Genomic DNA, 14145 nt, shown 5'->3' on the forward strand with positions numbered 1-14145 from the left:
ACGGCCTCCAGGAATTGTCGGATAAAATTGGGTGGGATAGTTGAGGAAGGAAAGATTATGCTCTGCGAGGTCAGGGAACACTTCCTGAAGGTGATAGCCCTTGGGATAAAACCTGTCCCCAAATAGATAGCAGGTGGGTGGGCTGATGATGGGTAAGGTGAAGGCTTTGAATGAAGCCTAAAGGGAAACCCAAGAACCTGTGCAGCAACTGTGCCCACAGGGTAGGTGTGGGTGGTAGATGAGATTGAGCAATGAGCAGGGACAGAGTCTTGGAGGCTCAGTGGCCTGTCTGGGGAGATGGAATTAGGGGCCACTAGAAATTTTGAGCAGAAAGATTATGGCTTTCAAACTCAGCCTCAGTGAAGCAGGGGGTGCAGTAGACAGGAAGAATGGGAAAAGACATACTTAGGTACCTCACAAGGCTAATCACCTGGAGCTAGGTGCCCGGGCGCCTGGATCCCAGGTCATTCATCATTCTTCCTCCACTGTGTACTTGGCTGGGGCTGGCAGGAGACATGGGGTCCTCACCTGCCCTTGCAGTTTCCTGTCCTTTGCAGAAAGCCACAGAGGAGCAGGACAGTTTTACACATTCTCTCCCCGTTCTGAGTCAGCAGCCCCTCTCCCACTTCTCATGAGTTCCAATGGTGGTGGGACAAAGGGGTCGGAATAAGCGAGTTGATGTCCTCTCCTCCATCCACCCTCTGACTGGCTTGGCATTTGTGTGGGCTGAGATGATGGTGCAGGGAATGGAAGGCAGCTGTCGTCAATACAGACCTATTAGCTGGCTGGCCCCAGAGTCCCTGAACCTTAGCTGTCTCATCCCATTAGAGGCAGCCCCGCTGAAACAGGCACTTTAGAACTGAAATTCAGCAGGCGGTCTGACCTGCCACTACACGCAGGCTGGCTGCGTCCTCAGAATGAGACAGGAGCACACTGGCTCATCTCATTTGTGCAGATTTGGCCAGTGGTCAATGCTTCCTGAATACCTCTGGAGCCATTTCAGAACATCGGCTCCACTTCTGAGCTGCCTTCAGCCTCAGTTACTCCGTCCTGACCAGGCTCAGGGTTCTGGTCATATTGCGGGATGCAGAACCCATCCCTAATCTTGTGGTGGGTCTGGCCCTCCCTCTTTCTCACTAGAGATCTTGACCAGGTCCTATCAGGATTTGTTTTCCTCATCTCTAGACTAAATCAGTGCTTTTCAAATGGTGTGTGTGTGTGTGTGTGTGTGTGTGTGTGTGTGTCCTAGACATGAAAAAGTTGAGCTTACTTATCTTTTGAACATGCTTCACCAAATCTGATCTCTCTCTCTCTCTCTCTCTCTCTCTCTCTCTCTCTCTCTCTCTCTCTCTCTCTCTCTCTCTCTCTCTCTCGGGTTTCTCTGTTACTTTGGAGCCTGCCACGGAACTCACTCTGTAGACCAGCCTGTCCTCAAACTTACAGAGATCCACCTGTCTCTGCCTTCCGAATGCTGAGATTAAAGGCATGCATCACCACTGCCTGGCTCTGATTTGTTGTTTGAGACAGAGTCTCACTCTGCATCCCAAGCTAGCTCTGATATAATCCTCCTGCCTCTGCCTCCCAAGCACTGGTATTACAGGTGAGCACCACTATACCCGGCTAACCGAGTCTTTTTTTAATTGACACATAGAGTAGGTTTCCAAATACAATTTTGTTTGAAGATTTTATAGTTCCATTTCTTTTTATCATCAGATTGGATACTCTCTAAGTCTATTCCAACTATAATATTTGCAGTTTTATGAAAATATTTTCTATAAAAATATAAACATTTGGGAGAGTAAGAACTCAATGGTCAATAAATTACCAAGCCCCCCCCCAAAAAAAATCAATAGGGATAGCACCCAGATCAGGCAGGAGGGGCCAGTCGGGAGAGAGGAGGGAGACACCAAATATTTGTGGGACCTTTTCAGTCTGTCCAACAGATTGATACTGACAAATATACAGCACTTTACACACACACACATGAGCACACACATGAACACGCGTACAATGAAATCTGTAGCCTAAATGACTATGTGAAGAGTGTTCAGGTGCCCTCTCAGACCTAGATCTGGTATCTAAAAATTGCTCACTCTACCAAGATGCTCCCAAAAGGGACTGAATCATATAGGTATACATATATATAATTCATATATGTAATTCATATCTATTCAATGTGCATATAATTTAAATGTATATAATTCATATGTAACATATGGGTATATGATTCATGTATGTGCATGTGTGTATAAATATAATTTATATGGGTGTGTATAATTCATATATGTGTATATATAAATCATATATTTGTATGTGTGATTCAGTCATATATATGAATCATGTGTATGTTCTCTAGACCCTTTCAGCAACACAGTGTGCCTGAGTCAGGGATCAGTTTGTACAATATATGTATCATATAGGAATAATAATAATAATAATAATAATAATAATAATGTCCTCTGGCTGCCACAGGGCATTACAGACCTCAAGAAGCATTTTCAAATCCGTATCTCCTTTGCATTCATTAAACTCCCTTTAGGAAAACCAGGACAAGCATTTGTGCCCCACATAGAGAAAATGAAACTTAAACAGAAAGGAGCTAAAGTCGCTTGTGAAAGGTCACACGGTCCTTTTCTGATCTGTGCCAGCTCAGTTCTCCTTGGTCCTCAAGATCGAAAACCCAGAGTGCACTCAGAGGAATTCAAAGAGCATAATAACAGAGCAGAGTGGGAGACCCTGTCTGCTTTCCCACACCAAGCACTTCCTCCCCCCAAGACTCCCGAATTGTACTCACAGGTCACGGAAAGAGCATGCTTCAGTGGCGAGCTCCCACAGACTCAGTGCTGAGCAGAGAAGACAGGATGTAGGAACAAGTCCTAGCCAAAGCTCCAGAGTCGAAGTCTCCGCAGCTAACACCAAGACCTTTTGCGTGTGTCACCTGGTTAACTGGGCAAAGTTCTGCTGTGTGTGGCCCCGGAGCCCAAGCCCAGAGCACGGCTCGCTGTCTGAGGCTGCTTCACCAGCACTTGGCAAGCTTAATATAGCTTCCAAAGCCAAACTTGGCCCGGCCTCTGCACACAGCCCAGTTGGCCAGGACCAAAGCTCTCAGCTGACCTTTCAACCCTATCCCTCTGTACAGGCATATGGTCCAGGAATAGCGGCCCTGACACACAGCTCTGAAGATGAATTTATTGGCCAGGTTTGGCTTAATTAGAAGTGTCCATTACTAAAAAGTGTGATTACTAAAAGCAGCCTCAGAGAGACAGTGCTGCCTGCTTCCTACGCACAGGTCCTGCCACTCTCCCAGCTGACAGTGATTTATATGTCTTCACAGACAGGGTGATTATTATTTAAAATTACCTTGTTGATTCCTTAGGTTTTTGTCTGTTTTGAATGTTCAGACACATTTGTAGCTTCATACCCCCAAACCAGGGTGGAGTCAAATAACACACAGGCACTGTAGGCCCTCACAGTTCTTACTTACATATGCATTTATTTATGAACTTACTAATTGTGTGTGTGTGTGTGTGTGTGTGTGTGTGTGTATGTAGACAAGAGTCAGCCTCAGATAGTATTCCTCATTAGCTGTCTACCTAGTGTCTTGAGACAGGGGGTGTCACTGGGGCCTGGAATTCATTGGTGTGTCTAGATTGATTGGCCACTGAGACCCAGGGATCCACCAGTCTTTGCCTCTGCAGTGTTTGAGATTACAAGCCCACGACCATGCCCAGTTTTATATGTGGGTTCTGGGGATCGAATCCAGCTTCTCATACTTGTGTAGCAAGCGCTTTACCAACTGTGTTATCTTCCAGTCCTGTTCTTGTATTTTTTTTTTTTTTTGGTTTTTCGAGACAGGGTTTCCCTGTAGTTTCTAGAGCCTGTCCTGGAACTAGCTCTTGTAGACCAGGCTGGCCTCGAACTCAGAGATCCGCCTGCCTCTGCCTCCCGAGTGCTGGGATTAAAGGCGTGCGCCACCACCGCCGGGCCTGTTCTTGTATTTTTGAGACAGGTTTTCATTCTGTAGTCCAGGCTGGCCTTGAACTCACCATATAGTTTCCCAGGCTGGCCTTGAACTTGTAGCTATCTTTTTGCTTCAGGCAGCCAAGAATTAGGGTTACAGATATGAACTGCTATGACTCACTTATTTAAACAAATGGCAATGCCCTTTGCAAAACCCATCTTTCATCTTTACACTGCAATGTATCTCTCTGAAGACCAGAACAAACCCTTTCTCCCAAGAGATGTTTTTGTCAGGGACAACAAACTACCATGATTTCTCTCTAACTACTCTCCTTCCTTGAATGTGTTTGTAGAAAAGAAAGCGAATAAACAAACCACACTCACTCTGAAAGGCAGGAAATGGCACACATATCTCACATTCTGACTGCCCCCCCACAACGTCTCTGAGGCCCTAGCACTGATGATCCAGCAATACACAGGTCCCTTCTCTGCTCCTCTTGAGTTTTGCTCTTGCATGTGCGGTTCACACAGCATGCTATGGGTTCTCTGCATGATGTAGCAAGCACCTCCTGTACAAGATTTCTTGGGTGTTGGGGTGATGGGGCATAAGAGATTCTCTCATATGATTATGAAGACGGGCCAGTGCCAGGATCTCTGTGGCTAAGTCGGCAAATGAACTCCAGGGATGGTGATGATACAGTGTGAAGACCAGCAAGCTGAAGGCCCAGGAAGACCCAATGCTTCAGCTCAAGACCAGAGGCGGAAAAGTATTACACACAGACAACCCCAAACCATAGAGACGGCTCTGGGGAGGAGGACCGGCTGTATACGCATGAGTTTGGATCCCGACGCTCAGATGAAAGCCAGATGTGGGGTTGTATAACTGAATCCCCAGTGCTAGGGATGGAGATGGACCGGTCCTCGGAACTCACTGGTCAGCCAGTCTAGCTAAGAGATTACACAGCAGGCTCAGTGGAAGACCCTGTCTCAAAAAGGAAGGCTGAAAAATGATTGAGGAAGAAACAGAAAGCTGACTTCTGGCCCTTACACTTGCCCATGCACAGGAATGAGCACACGTGCACATGCGCGCATACACACACTGCCCTACTCAGTTGAAGGACTATAAGCCATCAGGAAGAAGAGTTTTAGCCTACTCATTTGGACTGTCAGCCTTTTTTTCTAAGATGACCTTCAGGTGACTGGATGATAACTGTCCAAAGTAGGGTAGGTACATTGGTTTACTCATTCTTCCTATGAGTAACCTATAAATGTTAGCCTCATCAAAAACACTGTCATAGAAATTTTCATAATAATGTTTATACATACGAGCCAAGCATCATAAAGTCAACCAATACTGCTCTGCCCCGTGCAAGTAAGCAGAAGGAGGAGATGGGGGACCTGGCTGTTTACAGAGAGAATAGAAGGTATAGTAAATGGGATTATTGTTCCTCAGTCTTCACTTCTAATGCACTGTATCCTCTGGGCTTTGTCCTTATGGTAATTCCTACTAGAATAGGTACAGCCTACTTCACCACCCACCAAAGATCATCTTAATGGTTTTCTTTGGCCACAATGTCTATTTCATTACATTAATTGAGATGAGAAGACCTGCCCACTGTGGGCAGCACCATGCCCTAGACAGGGCACTATTATACAGTTACTGGACTGTACAATAGTAGAGAAAGCATACTGGGCACAAGTTTGAAGGCAATGTTGCTCTTAGATTCTCAACTATGGTTATAACGTGACCAACAGCCTCAGCTCCCCCAGATAATGGACTGTCACCAAGAACAAGCCCTCTCTCTCATGAGTTGTGTTTGTCAGGAAATTTTACCACAGTAACAGGAAAAGAAACTGAGACATCACGTTCGTGATAGACCATGGAGAACTATTTCCCAATTAACTGCTGACCCTTTAGCTTAAGACACAAAGGACAAAGTCCTGCTAGCATGTTAGGTCCATATGAAGGATGGGCATCTTTGAGTAGAAGGTAAATTCCTGTTTTTGTAAGCTTTGAAGACTTAGGGGTTGCTTTTCCTTAAAGAATTCTATTAATTTTTATTTTATGTGCATGCATGTTTTACCTGCATGTATGTTTGTACTTCCATGTGTGAAGTGTCTGCAGAGGCCAGAAGAGGGTATTAAATCCTCTAAAACGGGGTTACAGGCAATTGTGAGCCACCACAAGGGCTCTGAAAACCAAACCCAAGATTTTACAAGACCAGTAAGCGCTCTTAATCAATGAGCACTCCAGCCTGGGGATTGTATTTTTATATAGCATTATTATAGCAATGTCCAACCACTCAAGAGGGGAAAGCCGCCAATCTTAAGAGAAAAGCAAAATCTGGCCACATGAGGCAGTGATGCATATCCACAATGATGCATGTCTGCTGTGCACACACCTTTTCTCCACTGTCTCAGGAGATACTCAGAATCTAGGTCATGTTTCCTCCTTGACTCCTCCTAGTCTCAGAGCCAATATGTGTATGTGGAGCTGCGGGCAGTAGGCTGCGTTCCTGCCGCCCGGCTCCTGGCCGCCTGGCTAGCTTATGCCCCAAAATAACAACACACAAACTGTATTCATTTAAACACTGCCTGGCCCATTAGTTTCAGCCTCTTACTCACATCTTGATTAACCCATATCTAATAATCTGTGTAGCACCACGAAGTGGTGCCTTACCGGGAAGATTCTAGCGTACGTCCATCTTGGGCAGGAGCTTCATGGCGTCTCACCCAGAGAGCAGAGGCAGGGCAATTGCTTGAGGCATCTGCCTCACTTCCCTTCTTCCCAGCATTCTGTTCTGTCTACTCCGCCCACCTAAGGGCTGGCCAATCAAATGGGCCAGGCAGTTTCTTTATTAACCAATGAAATCAACTCAAACAGAAGACCCTCCCACATCACAATATGAATGTGCATATACCTAGTTCTAGTTTTGTCCCTGGGCTGGGCCTGCCTATTTCTCCTCTCAGTTGAAAATGCTTAGCAAAGACTTGTCCTGATCATTTCTGGATTCCCTTTAACATATGGTGCCTCATTGCCTAGATACTTATTTCTGTGTATGGACCTAAGTATGCATGTGTGTATACACATATGTATTGAGGCCAGAGGCTATCATGATGACCAGGAAGCCCTCATGGATCCTCCTGCTTCTACCTTCTCAGCACTAGGATTATAGGCGCATGCCGCACCCTGCTTCTTGTGGGGACTGGGGATCTGAACTTAGTTCCTCATGCTTGCATGGCAAGCACCTCACTGGTGGAGCCATTTCTCCAATACTCTAGAGCAGTGGTTCTCAGCCTTCCTAATGCTGTGGCCCTTTAAAATTTCATGTTGTGGAATGGACAACCATAAAATTATTTGCACTGTTGCTGTTATGAATCATAATGTAAATATCTTATATGTGGGATATCTGATATGGGACCCTCAAAAAAGTAGCAAGCAACAGGTTGGGACCATTGCCCTAGGTACTCATTATTAAGTGAAAAACATGAAAGGAGTCTACAAACACCCCAGAGAAACGCTGAAATCACATCCATTAAGGCCACCAGAGAAGTGCCCTTGTGCATACAGTCTCTTGAACCACAGATTGCTACTGGTCCACAGGAATCCTCAGGCTGAAGGCACAGATGGTGAGGTCCTGAGGAGAACAGTCTATAGAGGTGATCCAATCACTTCAGAAAGCCCACGGTGAATATCTGCCTATGGCTCCAGCTCAAGCTCTTAGTCTGGTCCGTGACCTATGCTAGGAGCAGCTTCGGACCTTGAACATGGCTAAACTAACCTTGGGGAGAAATAACACCTACCTGAGAGCTGGGTGGGGCCACCAAGTTGATGCCAGGAGGGGCTGCCAAGGCTCCTGAGGGTGGACCCATGGCAGAAGTGATGACTCGGTATGGTGAACCGAGGGCATTGAGGGGGGTCCCCACAGCACTCAGTGTCCGTGGGGCACTCACTGGGGTGTCCGTGTAGCTGGGGTGGCTGTCCATTGGCTTCCCTGTGGGCAAGGCTGCTGATGGGTTCATGGATGTGGAGCCAGCATGGCCAGGGGAGCCTGTGGAAGAAAAAGCACAGGTCAAGAGAGGTTAAGAAGGCAAAGATAGGGTTCCTGGGGAGGCAGAGGCCTATTGCACCCCTGATTTTGCTTCCTGGGTTCTTCCCCTCTTTTTGGCCACTCCTACAAATGCTAGTTGCTCAGACAAGCAAAGCACAGGCATAGGAGAGGGCTTGACCTAGAAGAGAGGATCATCAATGTCTTAGTTCTCTGAATTTCTCTCTGCATCCTTTGTAGCTTGAAAGATGCACAGCGAGTATAGCAATGGCATGGCTCACAAGTCCCCAGGCCTCTGGGACTGTGTCCTGGGCCAGTCAGGAAGGGCAAGTCAATGCCTATGTGAGGATCAGAGTGAACAGAGGCCTGAGCTTTGCTAAGATCCCCTACCCACGTTCATACAGCTATGGGAACCGAGCATGAGGCAAGACTAAAATCTATTCACCCATATGCAAATTAGAATGACTTAAATGGCTTTGTGGGTACCAGAGCCCAGGAAGACAAGTGCACACAGGCTTGTAGATGGCACTTTCACATCCAGGCACAGGGTGCTATGCCACAAGGGCATGTGGAAGAAGTTCTGAGAGCATGGGAGCAGTGCCTGGGTGATTAGCATAAACTACTTATCTCTGCTCAGTTGAACCTATGTTCCCTGTAGCCAATAACCAATGAAAGATCAAAGAGATGGGTAGGTGTTCTCCCATCATCTTGAGAGCCCATCATGAAGCATTCTCTCCAGCAGGATTACAAATTCTAGTCTCTGCAAAACAGTCTAGAAAACATAGCGAGGGTAAACCCTCCCCACCCCTTCTCCCACCCCCAAAACTGTGTCCCTGGGTCCCTGAGCAGCTAATATAAAAGGCAAGATGCAAAGAAATATGCAAAATTGCTGCCCTTAGGTGAGCCATGGTACCTTGTATACAGGGACAGAAAAGGAGAAAACTGGGTGGTTAGTGAGTATGGTCTGCAGGAGAGGCTGCCCAATTCCAAACACCTCCTGTGAAGACACTCTATCTCCCAGGTAGAATCCTGAGCAACCTTCTCCCTTAAAGTTCTGGGGTTAAACAGGGAGTATCAGAGATTACCTGTGGAATTGGTCTTAAACATGTCTGCCTGGAATTTCTCTTGGCCCTTCTGCTTCCTTAATTAAGGTCTACTCAGGGGCTGGCAAATGGTTCAGTGGGTAAAGGCGCCAAGTGCCAGGACTAGAGACTGGAGCTCAAACTTGGAACCCACATAGTGGAAGGAGAGAACCGGCTCCCATAAACTGTCTTCTGACTCCCATACATGCACTGTGGTGTGCGCTCATGCACACACACACACACACACACACACACACATACAAAGTAAAATATGGCAAAAAACAGAGGCCGGGCGGTGGTGGTACACGCCTTTAATCCCAGCACTCGGGAGGCAGAGGCAGGCGGATCTCTGAGTTCGAGGCCAGCCTGGTCTACAAGAGCTAGTTCCAAGACAGGCTCTAGAAACTACAGGGAAACCCTGTCTCGAAAAACCAAAAAAATAAAAGAATAAATAAATAAATAAATAAATAAAGAGAGAGAGAACAATTGTTTCATGAAGAGAACAATCTCAAGACTCAAATCTCAAGCCTCACTCCCACCTGGGCCCAACATCCTACTTTTGTCTAAAATTATCATTCTGAAAGACGTCATTCAAACTTTTTTTTAAAGCAATAAATTGATTCTAGAGAAATACTGAGTGTAATGGCTAAGCTTCTTGTTGGCCTGACTGGATTTAGAATCTCCTAGGAAAAACACGTTGGTAAATCTTTTTTTAGATAGGTTTGACTGAGGATGGAAACCCCACCCTGAATGTAAGTATCATAAGCCCATGGATGGGGGTTCTGAACTGAATAAAAGAGGGCAAAAGACAAGGGCAGATGGGTTCTCGCATTCCTCATTCTCTGCTTCCTAATCTGCTTAGCTTTGAGCAAATAGCCCTATACCACAGACAGAGGCTAGTCACACTGCAATACCTCGGCCACCATGATGGACTGTATGCCCTGAACCTGGAGCCCAAATCAATCCTTCTCCGTCAAGCTGCTTCCTCCCAGGTTCATTGTCATGGAAACGAGGCAAATACACCAAATACAAAGCATATTTCCATAAAACTGTGAAAATCAGCACCAAACAATTTTTAAGAAACATCAACTCCTCCCCAAAAGGAGAAAAGAGTCAGATGTTGATGTGGGAGGGTCTTCTGTTTGAGTTGATTTCATTGGTTAAGAAACTGCCTGGCCCATTTGATTGGCCAGCCCTTAGGTGGGCGGAGTAGACAGAACAGAATGCTGGGAAGGGAAGTTAATAAATCGCCATGCCTCTGCTCTCTGGGAGAGACTCGATGAAGCTCCGGCCCAAGATGGGCGTACTCTAGAATCTTCCCGGTAAGGCACCACTCCGTGGTGCTACACAGATTATTAGATATGGGTTAATCGAGATGTGAGTAAGAGACTGAAACTAATGGGCCAAGCAGTGTTTAAATGAATACAATTTGTGTGTTGTTATTTCGGGGCATAAGCTAGCCAGGCCGCTGAGAGCCAGGAGGGAATGCAGCCTGCCTCGCTCCACACTACAAGATGTGGTGGTGCAGACCTTTAAACTTCCCACGTGAGAGACAGAAGCAGGCAGCTAAGTTCCAAGCTAGCTTGGTGTGTACAAAGCAAGTTCCTGAACAACCAGGGCTATATAATGAAATCTTGTCGCAAAATACAAGGAAGGGAGGGAGGGAGAAAGAAAGGATGGATAGATGGATGGATGGATGGATGGATGGATGGACCGACCTGCACAGAAACACTAGAAATAGATAGTAGAAAATGCATGCAAAGTTGTTTGAGAGCTAAACTAAGATGGTAACATGGAAACAATATGAAAATCGAAGCATATTATTGCTGTTTCTAGTAAAAATGACAGCCATTTGACTATGAACTGCAGTAGTGGGAAGGGTTCGTTATTGAGATAGAAGGAAATAGTGCGTATGCCCAGTTTTCAGTTGTCTTAGAGGTGTCTAGGGCCAACAAGACGGCTCGATGGTGGGTAAGGGTGCTTGCTGCCAAACCTGATGACCTGAGGATCTTGTCCAGGACTCACATACTGGAGAGAACAAACTCCTGTAGGCCATCCTCTAATCTCCCACATATGCCATGTCACGTGTAAGCAAAAGATAAACACACACACACACACATACTCTTATACAAGCAGACAAATAAATACAATTTTTACTTTTAAAAAAACATTAATGTGGCTTACTTCTGATGTGTCGGTCATCCCAGAAGGGGTAGACAATTCATAACCAGAGTTTTCAAAAATAAAATCAAATTCAAAAAGACAAATACATCTTGCAAAAATGTTTTTGTGGTTTGTTTTTTTTTTTTTTTTTTTTTTTTGGAACTCTATCCCTCACAATGACCTAGTAGTTCTTAGCAGTGATAGATTTACTTTTAGCAAAGATATTGAACTCTTCTATGACTTGGATGCATATGTCCCTCCAAAACTCGGTTTGGAATTCAAACACCAGGTTTGAGGAGATGAAGAGCCTCTCAGGATGCACCCCATGAACGGATTGATGCCCTTCTCCAAGAAGCTTTAGAAGGCTACCTTCCAGATCTCTTCTGCACGTGAGGAAACAGCGTTTGTCTTTTCTACTCCTTCCCTCTGAGCCGATCAGAATTCAGGGTGTGCTACGATCAGAGCAGAAAGCCAGCCCTCACTAGACACCAAGTCTGTTAGGGCTTTGATCTTGGACTTTGAAGCCTCAGGAATTACAAGTAAAAAAAAAGTCCTTATTTATGAATTAGGCAGACTGAGGTATCTTGTTATAGCTATAGGGATGAACAGTGCTCGCTTGGGTTCACTTTGTATGAGGACCCTGCCTCTGCATTCTGTCTACCCTGCTAGCTCCCTTATCCTGCATCTTAAACTTATATCACTTATAATATGCCAAGTGCCCAGAAACCTATAAAATGCCCTTGGACTATTCTACGGGGTTTATTTTCTTTCTTCAGTCAGCAGCTTTGTCTATAAAGGGGCTCATCTGTGGGAGATTCCTCGGGAGGTCCTCTTCTTGCCTCACAATAGGCCAAGGAAAATGGTTTTCTTTTCACGGGCCTCATTTCTCCCAGCAAGGAGCTGGTACTTATAACCTCTATAATCCTTCCAGTTAGCTCTGCTCTGCGAGGGATGCCCAGAGCACAGCATTCAAGCATTGGAGAGAGAGGACAGGTGATGGGCGTCTGGGATGGTCTGAGCTTAACCACTGACTCAGGGGGCCCTGCTGTCCCCAGTTGGACTTTGCTAGGCCTTCAAGCTGTCTGGCAAGTTTAGTTTGAGATGCTGAGTATCATCAAGATCCCAAACAGGGACAAGAAAATGTAGACTACAGAAAGAACACTGCCACTTTCCAAAAGGTGTTGTAGCACTGTGGCCTCGGGTACAATCCTATTGCGGGGGAGACACAACCTCTGATATAGAAAAATGCCATAGGGTGACCTCCAGGCTCTACTTTTCAGCTACGTAGACTTTGTTTTCTTAAACAACCGAGAGTTTCTTCATCAGAGTTCTGAGTACAAAAAGTTCCACATCTGTATGCTGCTGCAGGACTGAGTCTACTCTCCTCGGTGTGCAGGTCCCCTCCTCACTGTAACCGCCATAGTACTTGCTCCTGGGTCTCTTTCTCCCCTTAGAAGACAAGTCTTGCTGGAGTTCTCTGTTGAACTGTATGAATGAGACAACCATGCCTGCCTTAGAGAACCAAAGAGAATGCCTGTGATCCATGGTCCATTGGCAGCAGCTGGAAGGCTCAGGCTCACAAGGAGGGTGGGGGAAGGACTAATTGAGAGTCACCAAAGACTAGTTTGGGGAAGATCAAAGGGCTGCAGGGGACGTGGCTCAGTGGTGGCACTTGCCTGCAGTGCATAAGGCCTGGAGGTCAGTATCTAGCACGGAAAAGCAGAATAGTCCAATCCAAGTGAATAGTGAACGCTCAGGTAAGGGTTTCAACTAGTAAGCATTGATACAGGCACACCATGGTTTTTAATATTGGATTTCACAAATGTCTGTCTCATAAATTGCCCAAAGTGCTCCTATGTCACCCCAGCTACCCCAATACCATCCTTAGGCCCCCTCATATCATCTCATAATTCAGCCTGACACACAGGTCTCCTTTGATGACTTCCCTTCAGAAATGCTAGTGACCAGCAATCGGTCACCTCTTTGCTTGTCCAGTCAGCATGGGCCACATGCATCCTGGACTAACTGAAGGTGAACCAGCATATCCGTAGACCATGACATCATGCCACCATGTCAGAGGGCTGAACACCCCTGCTGCAAAAAATCGCCACGGTTCCTGGCGCTGTGCTCAAAATGATATTGATATTGTTGACTAATTATTGACTAGTGAAGCATTTGGTCACTGTTTTATATAACTAGACGTAGAATAGATCAACAGAAATTATTTGCATAAGAAATCAATGTTCCTGACATCCATCAAAACCAAAACCTGTGGAATCTCTAAACAACAAATGAAAAGTGTGTGTATAGAAAAGAGAGAGAGAGACAGAGAGAGACAGAGAGGGGGGAGAGGAGGGGGAGAGGAGGGAAAGAATGGGAAATTGAAAATGAAAAAGAAGGAAAAAGAGAAAGAGACAGATACTTGTTGAGAAACAGAAGAGAGAAGTACTGAGATGTACAGAATTCTTACCAAGGTAAGGAGTTGCTTAGCAACCAGTCCTCAGCCAATGAAAGTGAAATGTCAAGCCTGTAGTCTTTCTGACTGGCCAGACAAGGGAGCAAATGGTTTGGCGTGTCCTCCCCTTTGGTGCTGTGCCAGGCTGGAGAGTTTGTTTTCCCACTGGCAGCCCTCTTCAGGAGGGCAAGGAGACTTGTCACGAGCCATTGATAATGGCTAATGCCCACCCATGGGGAAGGGGACAGTTTCTCAGAATTGGATTCTCCACAATAAATTGGGGTGAGGGGGAGCATCCTGGGACTCTGTCCCACTCTGGTTTCTCCCACGGTGGGGACAATCCCACACCCGAGTCTCCCTCCTTTCATCCAGTAGAAAGATATTGTGCCTAAGCTGACAATCAGAATATTGGATGCCTGGCTTGTTCTTTGTTTAA

General features: G+C 46.0%; 1 protein-coding gene across 3 annotated transcripts in view; it reads right to left on the bottom strand.

The window, feature by feature from the left end:
* The window catches only part of Rxrg (retinoid X receptor gamma), a 42500-nt gene that overhangs the window by 19125 nt on the left and 9230 nt on the right, over positions 1 to 14145 (bottom strand). For 2 of the 3 annotated variants that reach the window (XM_038349155.1, XM_038349156.1), the window contains exon 2: positions 7765 to 8012. In XM_038349155.1, the coding sequence (XP_038205083.1) occupies positions 7765 to 8012 (248 nt within the window). Of the gene's footprint in view, positions 1 to 2794; positions 3026 to 7764; positions 8013 to 14145 lie in introns of those variants that run through there. The other variant, XM_038349157.1, reaches the window with a different exon arrangement.

This window comes from Arvicola amphibius, chromosome 12, assembly GCF_903992535.2.
Source record: "Arvicola amphibius chromosome 12, mArvAmp1.2, whole genome shotgun sequence".
Lineage (NCBI taxonomy): Eukaryota > Metazoa > Chordata > Mammalia > Rodentia > Cricetidae > Arvicola > Arvicola amphibius.